Source organism: Nomia melanderi, chromosome 1, assembly GCF_051020985.1.
Source record: "Nomia melanderi isolate GNS246 chromosome 1, iyNomMela1, whole genome shotgun sequence".
Classification (NCBI taxonomy): Eukaryota; Metazoa; Arthropoda; class Insecta; order Hymenoptera; family Halictidae; genus Nomia; species Nomia melanderi.
Genome location: NC_134999.1, coordinates 4,180,683 through 4,198,646, shown reverse-complemented (window position 1 = coordinate 4,198,646; position 17,964 = coordinate 4,180,683). Strand labels below are relative to the sequence as shown.

The window sequence follows — 17,964 nt, the reverse complement described above, 5'->3', positions numbered from 1 at the left end:
TTATTAATTTATTACGAAAATACTCAATTTTGATGCTTATTCTATGTCTAGGTTTACTTCAAAGGCTAATGATTAATAATAGAAAACTAATATTTAATTTCTATTTAGAAGATATAAATAACACTTAGATTTCTCAAATTCAGTTTAGAGATTTTCTTTATTTACACATAATGAATTGAAATGAATATTTGGACTTAACTCGTGATCGATGAACAATGTGTTAACATGGACTGCCATGTCACCCGAATTCGCGTGACACCAATTTTTATAGAAACTTAATTGTTAATTTTCTTGGTGACGTATCGAACAAACTCAATTTTAGATGTATGAAATATAAGAAAGATAATAGTGTAATTCTTATGGAGAATCTTGAGTTTTTAGTTTATGGTTTATTAAGGAAACTGTTTCGCCTGCATAAGAGTTTGATTTTGCAGCCAAAATGGCAAATACAGTCCTCAGGAGCCAAGACTCGAAATCATCATTTTCACTATTATTGTTCACTTTTTTAAATCCGTATGAGCTTCACTGTGGGTTATTCTTTTTGGGATTTTTAAAACCGATATAAGTTTTAATTTTTACTACTAGCTAGTGGAGTAAACTGGTTTTTCACTAATAATTGATAATAGAAATTCGTGTAAGTCGTTAGACCTACAATATGTGATTGGCCTTTTTGGATAGGTACCCCATTTCACACCTGGTGCGTATTTGGTTGCGAATTGGTTAGTCTCTACGAAGGTGGAACGATCGATGTTCTTCGCCTTCACGGAGGTTTCGAATTTTTTTCTTGACAAGTAAAGAGAAAATTATTTATATTAATAATTGAAATAATTAATTGAACACTTAGGTTAACGGACATGAGATCAGAATGAGCTACTATATTACGAATTTTATTCATTCATTGTGATCGAAACACCTGTCAATTCAATGAATAGGTACTATAAGCAAGCTTACATTTTATAATATTTTACTATATAATATTTTAATCTTCTTACGAATTAATTGAAATACGCACAGCAGTTGCACTAACAATTAGTTACTAAACAATATGTAGCATATACACAAAATTATGTGAACAAAAACAAAATTCAAATCTTTGTTTTTAAATTTACGAAAAATTTCAAAGAGGCAAACGATTTTGTTTCAAGGTTTCTTAAAAATCATATTCCAGTATAAATGAAAATATATTGCCCTATTAAAAAGATTAATCTTGAAATTTTTAACAATGTAATCTTAAATAAAGAATTTTAGCAATCATAAAATATCCAAACCTCCAAATCGTTTAAATTTCACTTGAAATTTCTTTTTCAAAACATCGGAAGTACCGAAAATATTTAAAACAGTCGAAATAAATTGCATACTCCGTTCAAAAGCCTTCGGCACCAATAAAATGTCGCGTCTCGATTTTTAAAAGTTTTATCTAAAAGGCTTAGGAAGTTTGGAACGTCGGTGTAAGTACGCAAAGCTTACGTTTATTCGCAATAACGAGACGCACTTAAAATTCCGCTGCGAAGTAGGAAAGAAGCAAGTTGGTAGGAGCCAAATAAACGCGAAGGAGAGGAGATTAGACGGAAATAGAGGAACGAAGTTGGTGGGGTTCTCGATCCGAAAAACATCAATTCGATTTCCGTCGCTTAAGCTTGGAAGTTTGGCAATGGCTCCGGTTTAAATTGAACTTTACATTATTTTGAGGTGAAATGAGGGCGCATCGAGAACTGCGAGCCTGTTTCGGCTAGATTGCCCGGGTTTAGGACGATGGAAATACCAAGAGAGTCCTGATGTCGATTGCTGTTTCCGCGATAGGACGAACGAAAGCATCCGGCTGCATCTGAAATACGATTGTAGATTGGATTAAAGACAAGACTTTTCTTCCCGGATCGTCGCTACAACGGGATTCCGGTAGAAATAGACTAAAGGATTTAGCTTTATGGGTACCATGGGCAACCTGGCATGATTTTAATAGAAATTTCCGTTTGCTTTTTGTTGCAGGTATGTGGACGAATTTTTACTTCCTCTTTTGTTCTTCTTCTGTTTGGGTATGTACTGAATGTTAAATATCAACATTTTTGTCAATTCTATTTTTTACATTTTTGAAGAATAGAGACCTGGTAACATGGTTATAAAAAGCACTGGCAATAACTCTGTATATTTATGTCTGCCTAAACTAATTTGAAGAATGTGAAATTAAATTGGAAACGATGACGATTTTTTTCTTGTTCTGATATGTTAAAATTGATACAAAAGTTAAAATTTGTTTTAATATTGAGGGTACTGGGTGGATCAACGCGATTTGTTTTAGATTTTTCATATTTTACAATTACTAAAATTATACCTCTACATTTATTCGTTTTAATTATAATTAGTGCTTAATGTTTATACAACTGTAAAAGAGAACTATTTCCACTGCTCATGGTCTTTCATTGTTCATAACCATATGCAAGTTGCAGACGATCGAGGTAAAAGCAGAGTTTAACTCTTAGTATTCAAATCTAATTTCCAATTTGCTCGAGTATAAAGCGATGTGTTCAATTATTTAACTATTTGGTAGTTATAATCTTAGCTTGTCTTCTTCCGTTAATAGATTGACACTCCGACTATTACGTTATCTGAAGCTGGATGACACAAATTTCCACATGAATTTCAAAATTAATTTGTCCTGTAGCGCATCGAACGAACCGCATATTGTTTATCCCTTGACACCTTATATAAGGTGCTAATTTAAAATGAAATATCGAATTTGCCCCAGTGTGGAACCACAAAATATTAACACGTTCGCGACATATTCATGACGCGCACATTTTGCATCCTGCTAAAAGAATGAAAGAGAGATTTGCATCTAAAATCGTAACGCATAGTTCAAGATATAGTTGACTCGATTCTTTTCTCGAACTTTATTTGCATTCTGTACAAACAATTCGTTACATTTAATAAAATACTGTAACTACTAGAGATTGCTAGTGAAACAAAAGCTGGCCGTGAACGTGTTAACCAGTTAATTGAGTTTGAAGAACACACACGTCATCTTAAAGCTTGAAATGATAATAATTCTTGCAACGATGAGTTCTTTATTTTCTCAGATAAACGTGTAATTCTCCTTTGCTTTGCCTTGCTTTTCCATTAAGAGTAGGTTCAAGGACCGTGTAAATTTGACGCCCATTGAATTTTATAAACATTATTTGGTAAATATTTCAGACGGTCTTGATTGATCCAATTATACGAACATACATCCTAATTATTAATTTTTAAATCTGTAATTTTCAAAATCTAAATGGAGGAATATCAACTTTCCTAGGAACAATAGAATAAACTGTACAATAAATGTCAATAAACCTAGCGTTTAGCGTGTAAAATATACTCTAGACGCATTCGTCTTGCGTTTGACAAGTACACATTTCATTTTTCGATTCTATTCCGTGTAAAATGAGAGACTTTTCAAACTAAGTTCCACAGTTAACGGGTTGAAGAAGAAGTCTCTTTCGATGTTATTTATCAAAGAATCGAATATCGACACGTGGAAGCGTAGACAACGGTCCATTCCGCAGACCACAAGAATTCGCCGCGAAATTTAAAATTCAGAGACAACGGGTGAACGAGCAACAGCGTTTCTTCGGCTAATACGACGTCACGGATAGCGGACAATTGTTGATGCTGCACCCAAAACGACAGAGTCGGGGGCGGTGGCTGCGGTCGTCGGCATTACGGGTTTTAGGGAGGCTTTACGGGACGATGGGGGAAAGGGTGCAGGGCCAGCATGGGATTTTGGTCAGGGTTGGACCGAGCTTGCACTGTTCACGGCGATTAATTCATTGCCGCTTACCGCATCCCACCGCAAACCGCCTTTTACCCCACCTGGCTCCACCACCTCGCCTCCCGCGCCATCTTCTTCAGCTTTCGCCCACCTACACCTTCTACTGCCTCCGTTGTCAGAGATTATCTCGCGCGACTGTCTCCTGTGTTCTTAGAAACGTATCGTGTTCCTCCGACCCGGTGGTGCACAAAGACGAAGTTCATTACCTACGTTCGTTTAAGAGAGAATCTCATTTCTTTCAATGAAAACTATAAGTTTTGCAACGTCTTTTTAAAGGAAAAAGTATGAATGTTTTTCGGTTGAAACTTTTCATGTTTTTATTGCACTTTTACTAAGTTTCACGAATTTTTTCGGTTCTTGTAGCTGATTGATTAAAGTATTGCTCATTTGATGGTTGATATGGTTACATTATCGATCAAAGACTACTTTGTACTGGCTAAAATTATTTTATTCTGATAGATAAATACAATTTATATTTGTTTATAATGATATTTTTTAATAAGTTTCTGTTTACGTTTACTCTAATGGTTAATAATTCATAACAGGAAAGCAATGTTTAATTTAAGTTCGTCAAGTGGAATGATATGTACACTTAATTTCTGTTTGAAATTTTAATTACAATGCGTTCCCTCGTTTTATTATCGTTGCACTGCGGACGTTCGTGTAGTTTGGAGTTTTTAGAAACTAATTTATTACTGTCGACGTTGAAGGATTCGTTTCTTCAAACAATGTTATAGGCAGGATAAAATCAGCTGATCCTAACCGTGGTCTTCCTTGGATGGAGGCCAAATACTCCTAGTTAGATATCGAAGAAGTTTGTTCGTGCATTTCCATTTCAACTTGTTGCTAAGCCTTCAACAATTTTTGATGCCTATTTTCAGACTCATTTTTCAAAAATGTTCACCGAAATTTGGTTTTACGGAACTCAAATTTAAATACATCCCACCATTCTCATGAAAACATTTTATAGTGTATAAAATATACCACTACTTACTGCAAATAATTATAACACGAAAAAGTTTGTCCAAAAAATTTCCAGTATTCCAGTATTATATACTTAAGTATATATTGTATATTTAATAGAAACTATTTTTACTCGATAAAACAACCGAAAGAGATGCAAATTATTAAAAACCAAAACATATAGTTCCATGCATTCAAGGAACGAATGTGATAGGTGATGGGTAACAGAAGAACTATTACTGTTGTAATAATACCTTCTCAATTTTCTCGGAGAAACCTTCATTTTTCAATCAAGGAGGAAGACATTTGAGAAGAAAATTTATTTATATAACACTGGAACAACCGCAATCGTCAAAATGGCGGCTTCCAGTTTTCTTATTACACAATTATCACAATCTTAAAAGCTATAAATATGCGATACGATTTGGAAAACAATTTCCCTTCAATGCTCTCATTAATATACGAAGAAATCGAAACAATCTTTAGTTACAATTTTCATAAGGATTCCACATTAATCCGTGCAGCGCCGTGTGTACTGCACATGGTATAAGCCAATTTCGGTAAAAAAATAGTTTTAAGAGACACACGGTCACTGATAGCAGTACACGTTACAAACCAGCGGAAACGTAAAGAAACGATATAGAAGTATATAAAAATTACCAAGGACTTGCATATAGCTTAACCATATTGATCACTCGAATGTTTTAGCATTAAATTATTCCCAATATTCTCCAACGTGTTCTCTAATCCCACTACTAAGAGTCACGATTCGTAACAACTGCGTAGACCTTTTTACGTAGGAGGTAAACAGACGACGTGGTACTATCGTGGCTGTCACGGCCACATATCTCTGGTACACTCTGACACGTGAAAAAGTGATGGCTAGATGGAATGCGGCAAAAAGCGAGCCGAAAAACGTTGAATACTTCATTGGCGAAACGAAAATTCCTGTCGCGTTTCTTCGGTGGTCCTGCAATCTCCTTACGGCGCACGGTAGACAGGGAACTTGGGGGCATACGCGTAACTCGGGTCCCGGTATCGAATAGAACTGTCCGAGATCGATGCGCGCTATCTTCCGCAGGCTGCACCGCTTACGCAATCGTAAGCGTAGCCCGGCGGGAATTTGAAATGCAAAACGGAAACGCGAGGTGGATGCGACCGTGCGGCGGCACCGCGTGGGATTTCCTGCGGTTGTGGGAACGATACGGCCTCTCGTGGACCCTCTATGGATCGTTAGGTATTTTTCAGTCGACGCTTTGGGGATCGGCCGCTTTTGTCGTGGAATCCTATCGCTCGAGGACTTTGATAAAGAGCAGCCGTTTTGACTACGATTTTTTCAAGAACGTACGCTCTTCTGTTCTTCGAGTGGTCCACCATTTTAATTTGTTTTTTTTTTCGCGAGCGTTGGTATTGAGGATTCTTGGCTTTTGGGAATTGGATGGTTCGAGACAGCTACACTTTTCGGTTTTTTTGGTAAATCGATGGAAACTAATAAAGGATAAGGCATTTGTTTAGGAGAGCTATAAGTTTACGGTCGAATGATATTCGTGTTGATGGACTTTTATATTGAATATGGAACTTGTTTTTTATTGTTTCATTAAATGTGATGATGTTGGAGCTCCCTTCTTCTTGCTCCGAATTGGAAGAGTAAGTAGTAAATGGTAATTAAAGAAATGAAATTTAAAATGGGGGTAGATGTAGTTTATTAGAATTATTAGTACAGCGAATAATGTATTTAGAGGTAATAATATTTTAATGGTTTAATGAAATATGATTTGTGGCGAGAAATATTTACGAAGAATAATAAAAGATAAAAAAAGTAATTAATAATAAACATTATATACATATAATTATGTAGTATATACTTAATATTAATACATAATTATAAATTGCTCGAAGCTAATTTCTTTCCACACCACGTGAAAAATCACATTTTTTTAAATGAGAGTAAATATTTAACAATTAATTTGTCAAGAATCTACCTTCTTGCAGCAAACACTGGAATCCGTAATACTGTGAATTATTTTAGTGAATAATTTGTAGAAAAAGCACGAATGCCTTCTAATCGAAGCTTTGCACACCTTTCAATTATACTTTCCTTAAGTGTCCCGAATTTCTGCGTTTCATTTATTCAGAAACACCGTAGCAGAGTCATATAAATCTCCGTAAAAACGTATGTACATAGGGAACGCGAGCACACGCGTGCGCAGAATTCTCCAACAGAAAATCAAGTAATTCGAAAGATCACTCTGAAAAGGCGCTCGTCATTCAGAAAATCACCGTAATTGAAATCTCGTTGCTAGTATTTCCGCAAATAATGCTGTACTTTCCATTTCTGGGCTGCGCGGCTGGCTACGGCAGCGGTGAATGGAAAAAGTGTTTTTAACGACATATCCGGCAGGCCCATTATCCGCGGAAACGCAAGAGGGCAGAGAATCGTGCCTCCATCGAGCGCGCACGGCGCGGCGCGGCGCGGCGCGTCCAAATCAAAAGAGAGGGATTTCCTGTAATTCCCGCGCCCTAAAACGTTTCCGCCAATGGCAGCAGATATCATGGAAAAGCGACGGGCGAGCCGACGCGAGCTTCCTAAGGCCGTTGATTTCTATGAACCGTGATTTATCGCGCTTCAAGAACTCCTTCCGACAGTTTAACGATGCCCGTGATTCGAGCCCCAGGAAACTGGTTTCGGCTCACAATATCGACCTCTGTACCAAAGATTTCGAAATGTAGCGAACTTTTTCAAACGAGTCGGGAGAAAGAGAGAGAAAGAGAGAAAGATGGTTGGTCGGTCGGTCTCTTAATCCGCGGCTTTGAACTCCACTCGATTCGATGTTTAATCTCGTTTCATTCCGCTGCGCCTGATTTGTGACTCTACGAGTAATTTTCGTTTCTAATGAATCGCGTTTGATTCGCGTTGCCGCATTGGCTCTTTTCATTGGGCGAATTTGAAGAGTTAAGTTGTTGAGTAAGGTTCTTGGAAATTGAAGATTCGGATTTTTGGATAATGTCGTTGTTGATTTCTGAAGATGATTGCGTGATTGTTCTATTTAATGTTACTGGATTTTGTATGATGTTTTTCTTCTTAACGTTCTGTGGATCGGATGTTTCACTGGTGATTGTTCATAGTACCTAACTGTATGTTTGCGTGGTATATTCTTATGTTTATTTTATTTATTTATTTATTTATTTATTATTATTATTATTATAAGCTTTAATCCTTATAATCTTTTAAAGTATGGTACTTTTTAAAACAATTCCTAATGTTCTGTAACAAATTTTTATTGTCATCTCTAGCATGACATATGAATGCAAAGAGCTAATGATTATGATATAATTCTTCAGAAATTAGGGTAAGCATTGTAATATACCGTATTGGTACTGCATTCCAAGGGAAATTTTTAAATTGTATAACTTGCGGAAATGCGTATTGATTAATAACATGAGAAATTTTCTGCATTTTAGCCTATAAAAAGTTTCAGAGAATTGTAAAGTGCAGGATTCTGTGAAATTCAGCATAGTTTCTTATTTTTTTGCATGTACTGGAAATACTCATGGAAAAAGACAATTTTTTTAACCTACATTTCATACAATTGTAAATGTACGCACATATACATAATTTACTGATTATAAATTTCCGAATTGTCATTTATGACATTTAGAGCTATATGTGCAAAATGATGAACTCTTGAAATGTTTAGATAAATGAATAAAAGTGGAAAGAATAATTAAATGTTAAGAATAAATAGCGGAGGAAGACTGAAAAATGAGAAAAAAAGAACGAAAAATTATAGGTAACATACTTTGATATTTCAATCCAAGATTTTGTTTTCAAGTTTCTAAATCCTTAGGTTTTTAAAGCAATTTTGTGTTATTCTTTCCTCCTTACGTAGGAATCGATTACAAATCGGAATGTCTTTCATTTCTTTTATTCGATAGTATATTCCATTTCAAAGTTTAGTGCTTTCATGGTAACCTGGATTTATTCAACAGTTCTCTGCATGAGGAATTGCTTGTCGTCATGTTGATAGTCTGACTAAGCCCTAGTAAATTGCCTTACTGAATGGCGATTCGGATTATTAAATGGCATCTCCAGCGTAAGCGGCGTAATTTGCAAACATCATTGATCGTTAATTATCCCTTTCGGCAGTGTAAGCTGAAATGCAGAGAAGATCGTTTAACTCGTAAGCATTTATTAAGCGCACCATTATAGTCTGTATATAGCGAATAAAAAAGAATAATATCACGCTCAGCTCTTTTGTAATGAATATGTTCGAGTGAATGAGTAATTTTCAGTAAAAGGAAAGAATTTATTTAAAAATATCATAAATCTATAAATCTGAAATATTATCTTCTTTAAAACTAATTTTGAACGAATACAATTTCTAATCTATTATATTTAGACCACAGATAAAGAATTTAAAGCGTCTTTCAGTTTTTATAATACTTACTTCTTACACAGCATATCTAAAATCATTATAAATTTAATTATAAGCTGTATTTAATTCTTTATTACCGAGGTACCATATTCGAGATGTTAAGACCAGGCTAAAATTTACGAAATTTATGAACTTCTGGTTTATTTAAACATACAACACTTGAAATATTTATTGCCTCATTCATATTCATTCTCACATTCAATCGAATATTTATTCATGATCAGTAATACACGTAATTTTCATAATAATATGATTAATAAAATGATTTATATTCAACTTATTCCGATCAAGGTATTGAGTTATATATTTTTGCGATAGGTATATTTCTTAATTACTTTTCAAACGCTAAAGATATGAGAGATATGAGTGGTAATATATTTAAAATTCAACTGATGCGGTAACGTCAGTATGGTAAATACATAAAATTTTTGATAATTCTGTTTGCTGCTTTATTTTGATTAAATATTTTGGAGTCGAATTTCCGAGGTAATAATTTATTACTTTTAAATTAATTTAATCGTCATTAAAAGCAATATGTATATATATCAAGTTAAAATCAAGTTTATGGTTATAATAGTTATAATTGTACATCATTCTGTAATTTTTAAACAGAATAAGTCACTTTGAAGCTAAATAACTCAAACACACTGTTCATCACTCCTACATTATTTCCCTAAAACAGCGTTAGGGACGTTATCCGTCTGAAATAAGTTATCCGTTATTGCTTGTTTGTTATTTTGAGTAACTTCAATCCCATTGTTATCTACTAGTAACGAATAATTAATACATTCATCACTTATAGATAATAAATAAATAAAATTTATTCGTTATTTTTTACTCGTCGATTACAACTTTCGCCCTGCATTCCATATAACAACACAACAAACATAAAAAACATTGCCTCGCAATCAACCAAATTCGTAAATACGATTAAGAAATAACAAACAAAGCTTGCGTGAATAACGATGAATTATTTACTTATTATCGTTACCCAAAGAAACTATCATTTCCCTCTAAAAATCCGGGGTGATCATAAAATGATTTTCGACACGAATCTACCGACATGCGGCTAATTTGCCGAATCGTTGCGCGAAAGGTAGCCGTAATATCGCGAGTTTCAGTCGCAATCCTGCCATTCCGCGAACGGTTGTCCGCAATTTGCGCGGCCGATATCGACAGGAAGCCGGTGGTCGGTGCGTGGAACGGCTCAATTCCCGAAAAATCTCGTCGCGCCGCGGAACCGGAAGGCGACGTTGAAATGCATTCGACCGATAATCGGGTCCGCGCGTGCAATAATTGGCGAATTGCCGTTAATCGAACGGTGTTTACGGGACGAGCGTCGGTTCGCGTCGCCCCAGTCATTGCCGGGGGGTCCCGGTTTCATAAAGGTGATCCTGGTAATCGGCTGTAAAAAGCCGCGGCGACAAACATTCATTTCGTCCCCGTAATGTCCGCGTCTCTGGGCTCTTTTTATTGTTGCCTGGCCGCTGGCCTTTCGCGTTCGCCACCGAAGGGGGTCGAAATCCCTCGGCTGCCGCCCCTCGACCGGTTTCATCCTCTTCATCGCATCCGCTTCATCCGCTTTGCTCTCATTTTTCTTCCCTCCTCCCGCCTTTCCTTTTGTGTCGCGCGATACCCTTTGTCTCATTCTCCTCATCTCTCTTGTAATAAGTCTTGGCCGGTACGCTCGTGCGTTGCGTGGACGCGGAAGATACGGGGGCTGCCGCGGTTCTGGGATCACCTTCGGGACAATTAACCTGTTAACTGGAATTTTATTTAAAAAATCCTTCGTTTAGCAAATACTATTCTTATGTATATTTTACATTTATATATTCTATTGTTTTTAGTGGTATACTGAATCTTGAACAAAGGTCTGTTCAACCCTTTCGTCCCTGAATATGTAGTTTCTTTAATATGAATTTTGTGGAGAAATAACTTACGGCTGTGCCCTGATCAGCATTATCACATGTACTGACAGCTAATTAACACTTAAGCCAGGAGCACAGAACCCGGGGTGGTACAATTTTCCTTTATCTAAGCGTTTTCTAGCTTGCGGTAATTTCAAATGTTCGTGGTACCTGTGTGTACCATTCGGGACGAAAGAATTAATTATTACGTGTACGCACTTTCATAAATGTATCTTCTTTTCGTTAGATATTAACCTGTTAAGCGTGTAACCGAATAAAATCAAAAAATAAAGTGTGTACTCGTTAAGATGAATGCAGCTAGGGTATGTTTTAATGAAAACCCAAAGCGAAATGAAAATGAATTACATGTTTATTTGAAGCAATAGGGAATTCATCGTTGATAGAATTAGTATTATTTCAAGCGTTAAGATGACGTGAATATTCGTCAAACGCAGTTAACTGGTTAAGAGGTTGCGCGAGCGTCGTCGTTATATAGCTTGTGGTAGGACGAACTAAGAAGGTTGAACCTCTGAGTTAGGTAAATTGTGATAGGAATCAGTTTCGGTTGTATCTGATATTTTCTTTTTATTATTATGAGATAGGTTTAGATGTTTTACAAGTGGAAAATGAACGGGACAAATATTAACCCTTTGCCCTGTGATTTCTTTCTAAACTGTGATCAATCTCTAACTACCTTATTATTAATAGTTTCTTGAAAATAAGAAAACATTCCAGTCTTATTCTCTGTCAATGTGTGCTCTAAGGTATACTCGCTGACAATAGAGGAATAATATGTAATTTGCATTAAAATAAATTGAATAATACTTATGTTTGTGAAATTCTATTTGAAATCTGCATCACGAGTTTGACACGATATTGTAGGGCAAGGGGTTAAGGTAAAGATTATATAATAAAAAGTTGGAAATAATAAGTTTCTTTTTGGAAATCCCAATTTTATTTGAAATCTTATAAACCTTTAATTGAAGGTATTGGGTGCTTCAAAATGTCTATTTCTGCATCTAAAGGTTTGTTTACATTTTAAAGATGACATCGGCATATGTTTATGTTTCATTAACATTATGTTTATCAAATTCAAGCTTACCTATCACAATCTACAAACCCTGGCACACTATGTAATATCGTGAGCGTTTCATCTACGTCGTTTCCGGTTATTTTCAACTCTTCCATTTCTTCGCTTTCATACAACAGCTTCCATCATGCTCTTTTCAGCGTTGCATTTTTAACGTTCGACCAAGCACTCCCTATCATCTAGCAACAATCCTTCAAGTTTAATTTTTTATGGAATTTTATCGCTTCCACACCTGTATTGCAGTGAAAGGGTATCATTAATTTTCGCTGAGAATCTTCTCTGTACAATCGTTTGAAGGATTCGATCGCTTCTTGATCGATTGGTCCTATCAAAAATGTAACGTTATCTGAAAAATAGGTGTACGATCCTAACAAATTCATCTTTCTTGTATCGATATTGAAAAATATTTTTTATATCACTAATTGAAATCATAGCATAATAAATTATAGAAGCACTGTATCGGGACTCGTTTATTATTGACAAAGCACTTATATTAATATCTTATTTTCCAGAACATTCTTACTTTTACCAAATATCAATGACAGTAACTGGTGGTATTCTATAATACTTGCAAAAATAAATTGTACCGAATTTTGAGACTAATTTTCTAATCAGATACTGGTGTCCTATAGTAAAATTAAGGTTTTCTGCGAAAATACTTTTTACATTACAATCATCAACTTCAACGTTGTAAACATTTTTCACTGCATACCCTTCCTCATTCATACGGTAATTTTATTTAATGTGATTTACTGAAACTGTTCGGAATATAAAATATTAACGAACAGAAAACAAAAGCAACAAAATTCGTAATATATGACACGAAAATAACGTGACAATTTCAGTAGAAAAATTATCCAGACGGAAAAATGCAACGATGCAATTCGGTAAACAGGCCGCTCGAATTGTACCGTTGACCGTCCCGATGGTAGTTTGGGAGCTATTTTATCAAATAAATCAGTTATTTAATATACAGATGAGATATATTGTACTATTCGAGAGATTTATATCAATTTATGCCTGGCTATTCATTTTCATTTAATTTTATCTGAAAGTGGAACGAAAAAAAGAAGATTCGATGGTCTAAGAGTTAAAATTAATTTTAACACTAAACCTGCCGGACCAGTCAAATTGACCCTTTTCAGAATTGTTATTTTGCAAGTATTCAAATTATGAAGGCATTTTTGCAAAAGATTGTCAATTAAATTTGTATATCTGTATAGATACAAGACTAGGAAACCCATCGAATATCGAGAAACGTATTGTTCTAAGTTTCATAAAAAATTGAAAACAGATCGCTCCGATTGCTCGGTAGTTTTAATGTTAAAGATTCCTGCAACTGTGTTTCCAGAAATATTTCCACCATGAAACGTTCCATCGCAACGATCTCTCGTCGCTGAACCATTCTTCAAAAATAGTTTCTTAGTTTCGCGATCGATTAACGCTCCCCCGTCCGTTTGTTCGTTCATCGTGCGGACGTAAAGGTACTTGTCCGTCGACTCTTTCACACCGGATCGTATCGGCAATCTTTCCCATTGTTCTTTATTGCTCCGCACCGGCTGTCGAAAGCCTCCATTCGACATTCCCTTGGCCTCGTAGTAAATGTCTTGGTCACCGTGGTACCTAGGGGGCGGCACGGAAACAGCTTCAATTTTTCACCCCTTTACAAGCAACTCCAATAAAAACTATCGCTGGACCGCAACCGTGGCAGGTTGACAAGGGCTTTTGTAAGCCGGACCCTTTAACCGGCCACATTGTTGATATCGTTCTCAGCCTGGTTTCAATAGGTTGATCCGACGTGTAATCAGTTCGTTGATAACGGATTAATTAATCACTGACAGTGTAACCGGGCGATTTTAGAGTGATACGGAAAGTCGGCCAAGCTGCTTTCATGACCCTTGATATCGTGGTTACACGGTGATTCAGTGAATTTATCTTTCCTCACTGACCCACGTGTGTTGGTCTACCTTTTCATCGAAACTCCCTTTGCCACGTACGAATGTCGAATGTCCTGCTTGGTATACGACGTTAGCTTTAGAGTTCGAAAAATTCAGACTTGCATAGTGGTGAGAGAAATTAGCAAAAACGCGACGAATATTCCATTTTTCTTTGAATTTCTTGTTCAAGTTTCGCCTTTTGGTGTTAAACTTTTGGGAGTGGGCTTCTGAACAAAATTTAGTTCTACTGTTTCGAATTTGTTCTTTGTTAAAGGATTTTTGAGATTATTTGATTCATTTATGCATGTTTGAAGTTTATTTATTATTATTGTTAGTTATGGTACATAGTGGGAAATTGTAATGTTAAATAATCTGAACTAAACCCACTTATTTGACTTCTTGTTTAATTTGAAAATTGTAGAAGAAATTAATAAAGGTGGACAATTAAAATTTAATAATAATATTTCGAATTGCAGTACCAGTGGTTTTGATACCATACAGACTAAAATTAGATGCAAAAATAGCTGCTAAAATGCTTATGCATTTTAATGCAATGCTAATGCTTAGATTAAAAGTAAAAAAGTAAAGTTACGGAAAAAGTTTCTTAATAAATACTTCTTATGGAAGTTACAGACGATTAACTCTCATTTATAAGATACAGACACAACGCAAGTATTTGCTTGAAAAGCACAGGATTTTTAAAATTGCACGATTGTAAATTTTCCTTAACTTTGTAGGAAATTGAAAAACATTCGCTTTTACTGTGTTTGTAGTTTTAATGTTGATGCGAGAATTCGGCGAAACAGTTTCAATTAGTTACAAAATAACATTAATTTTTTTTACTGTTATCTTTCCTACCCCGAGGCAACTGTTATAAAATAAAGTCTTTTCACTGGAACTTTTATCCTGCAAATTTTATGTAAATGGGAATCCCTTATTTTCATGGATGTAGAAAGAACTCCCAGTTAAACAGAAACTTTTACTCTGCTTGGATAAAGTTGATGTTCTGTTAGATTACCTAGCAAACTTCCTGTTGATCCTTGGATTTGAAGGTTTAAAAACTATACAAGCAAAATATATCACATAATGGTTCAAAAGAATTTCTATTTACAATTATTAATCTATTAATTTAAACAATTCTAAAGTATCCATTTTATCTTTTAAAACAAATGTTTATAATTACACGAAACCTTACAGTTTTTTCCGTGGTCCAATATAAAAGATCCAAACAACCATAAAAAAACAATTCCGATGATTACATTGTACACCTTTACGGAAATAGTATTTCGTCAACATAATTTAAAACAACTAAACATGAAATGAAGTCAGCTTTCTCCGACAGTGATTTACTATTTTATTATTGTAATAAAAATTTCACTCAACTGTCATAGTATTTTACATTTTATTATGTTTCTCATATTGATATTAACTATATAATAAACAAACACAATAAGTAATAAACATGACGAATAAAAATAAAAGATGTAACAAGTAAATCCATAAAAATCCCCAGTCTACCGGTGACAATTCCACGCACAAGGATAGACAAACGTTCCTAAACGGAGGGCACTTCCTTAGGGGACCAATCTCAGGGCCCCGAAGGTCCTAAGGCGGTCTCGATGCGGTGAATGCGCATTGAACATCATGCGCAGTTAACTGCGACGCTCCTCGAGACGCGTAGGGATGGATTTCTCGAGATAGATCCTGCGGAGAGGTTGCCCGATGCCGCCACAACACCACAAGGCTCAACTTGGATAGTCGCGTAGGGATTTGGGGTTTAACGTTGGTCAGGTTGCACCAACAAGCCTCGAAACCTTATCTCCAAATCGCTGCGATCCTGTACCTCGGACATCCCTAGGGGTCGCCAAACAGTTGCCCAGGTTCACCGCGATTAACGATGGCTTATAAAACGAATCGTCCCACGTAAAATTAGGAAACGGAGGGCACACACACGGCCCTCGCGGCCGGACCTTCTCCTACTGGCGGGTGGTCTCTAAGTTCCGACCAATCGAGGTTTCGATTTGTATCGTCGTGCATCGCGGAACTTGGAAGTTGTTTGAACCCTAAATAACTCTGTCGTGTCCGACGGATACATTTTCAAATTGCTTTTTGTACGGAAATAAAAAGGTTTAGGTATTTTATTGCTATATAATTTTGTGTAATATATTCTTCTTGCATTGTTTCCTAAATGATTTTATCATAATTTTATAAATGAAATTTCTTTCGTTTCATATCAAGGATTTTAAGGGTTAACATTAATGTGGAGGAATTTAGATCATAGATCGATGACTTAACAAGATGCATTCTAGATTGACAATCTTAGGAATTAACAATTTAGAAAACTGGCCAATGCTAGGAAATTAATTATTGTATTAAGTTCCTGTTAATAGAAAATGGGAAAGGACAATATTTTGTTCGAAAATAATAAAATCACTTAAGAATGTTCTTAAATTTCTGGTATTTATGTTATTAATAACCTATAAACTTATCTTGTTTTAATCAGATTTTGACAACAAAGAAGTTTGTTTTGTAATTTCTTCTCACTAGTCATTAATCACACTTTCTGGGTAGAAAACTTTATTCAATTTCTGAGCATTTTAATAAATTTTCCCAGCTTGTAAAACGTATACGTTTTCTGTAGGATTTAATATAGGTTATGTTATGCACTAACTTACAAACTATTTCCAAATGACCCATTGTAAACAGGTGTATTATTGCAACTGATGTACCGTGCTATTGAATTGTTCAAAAAATGATAATTATTTCAATATGTTTTCTAACATGTTTCAATAATTTCCAGTCTTAATTTTTCCTAAACTAAAATTAAAGATGTTTTAAAAGACGAGCAACACGCAGCTCACACCATTGCACTTCTATTGGTTGAAGTTCTGAAAATATAAGTTTCTTCTTCTTACTTGTCCGAGTAACTTTACCAGCCATCTGGACCATTCAGATTAAACTTTTTATCTTCCCAAATTATGTGTCTCCATTTGTTTTCCGCGTTATGTGCAATCAGTTCCATCCTATCTGATCTTCTTGTTTACTTTGTTTAAATGAGGCAACGTCTTAATTCGTTTTTCTTCAAATTAATTTCACATAAATTTCACGTTATTTCAAATAAATCAGTGTATAACAATTTTAAATACAGAGTGTCCCATTTACAAATCCAATTATTTAGAACTATTCGTTATTTAGAAAATGTCTCAAATTCAATTTTTTCTCTAGAAAACTTTTTTTTAATGCAGAATAACCTGCTTCATCAACTGCTGTAAAGAAGCTTACATGCTTATACTCGAACAAAAATAATAGTGGTCTTCATATCTCCTATAAACATCTAGCTAAGTGTACCCAAACTAAGGGTACCAAATTACCGCGCTCTCAACACAGGAAAAATCGCATTTGAGATACTTTTTAAATTAATAATCCCAAAGGTAAACAAACCCATAGATTAAAACGAAACACCATCTACATACACCTCCATTTTCCTGCAACACGGAGCACGGTGAAATACCAAAAAAGAAGATAATCAACGCATCTCCAAAAGTAAACGCTCAAAAGTAATGTACAAAAATTCGTTGAACCAACGGATGCTTACCAAAGAGCACGGTCCGCGTGGGAGGAACGCGCCGCGCTGGTTGACCAATGAACACTCTACCACTCTTAGAGGACGCTTTTACGCGAAGTGCTTTCGGATAAACTATCGCTGTACACGGGAATGTGATTAAACCCCGCGAACTGATTCGCGGTGAACGTTGCCTCCGCAAATATTGTCCTTTCGGCCAGAACTTTTCTAGTCGTTGACGCCGCGCCGCGCCGCGCCACGCCG

The 17,964-nt window shown here is 35.6% G+C and overlaps 1 protein-coding gene across 10 annotated transcripts in view; it reads left to right on the top strand.

Annotated features, from left to right (window-relative positions):
• The window catches only part of LOC116430223 (mind bomb 1), a 676,416-nt gene that overhangs the window by 156,681 nt on the left and 501,771 nt on the right, over positions 1 to 17,964 (top strand). The window contains exon 10 of one of the 10 annotated variants that reach the window (XM_076372777.1): positions 1,987 to 2,059. The exons of the other annotated variants lie outside the window; for them this stretch is intronic. Within the exon in view, the coding sequence (XP_076228892.1) occupies positions 1,987 to 2,044 (58 nt within the window). The 3' untranslated portion in view covers positions 2,045 to 2,059. Of the gene's footprint in view, positions 1 to 1,986; positions 2,060 to 17,964 lie in introns of those variants that run through there. 10 annotated transcript variants of the gene reach the window in all.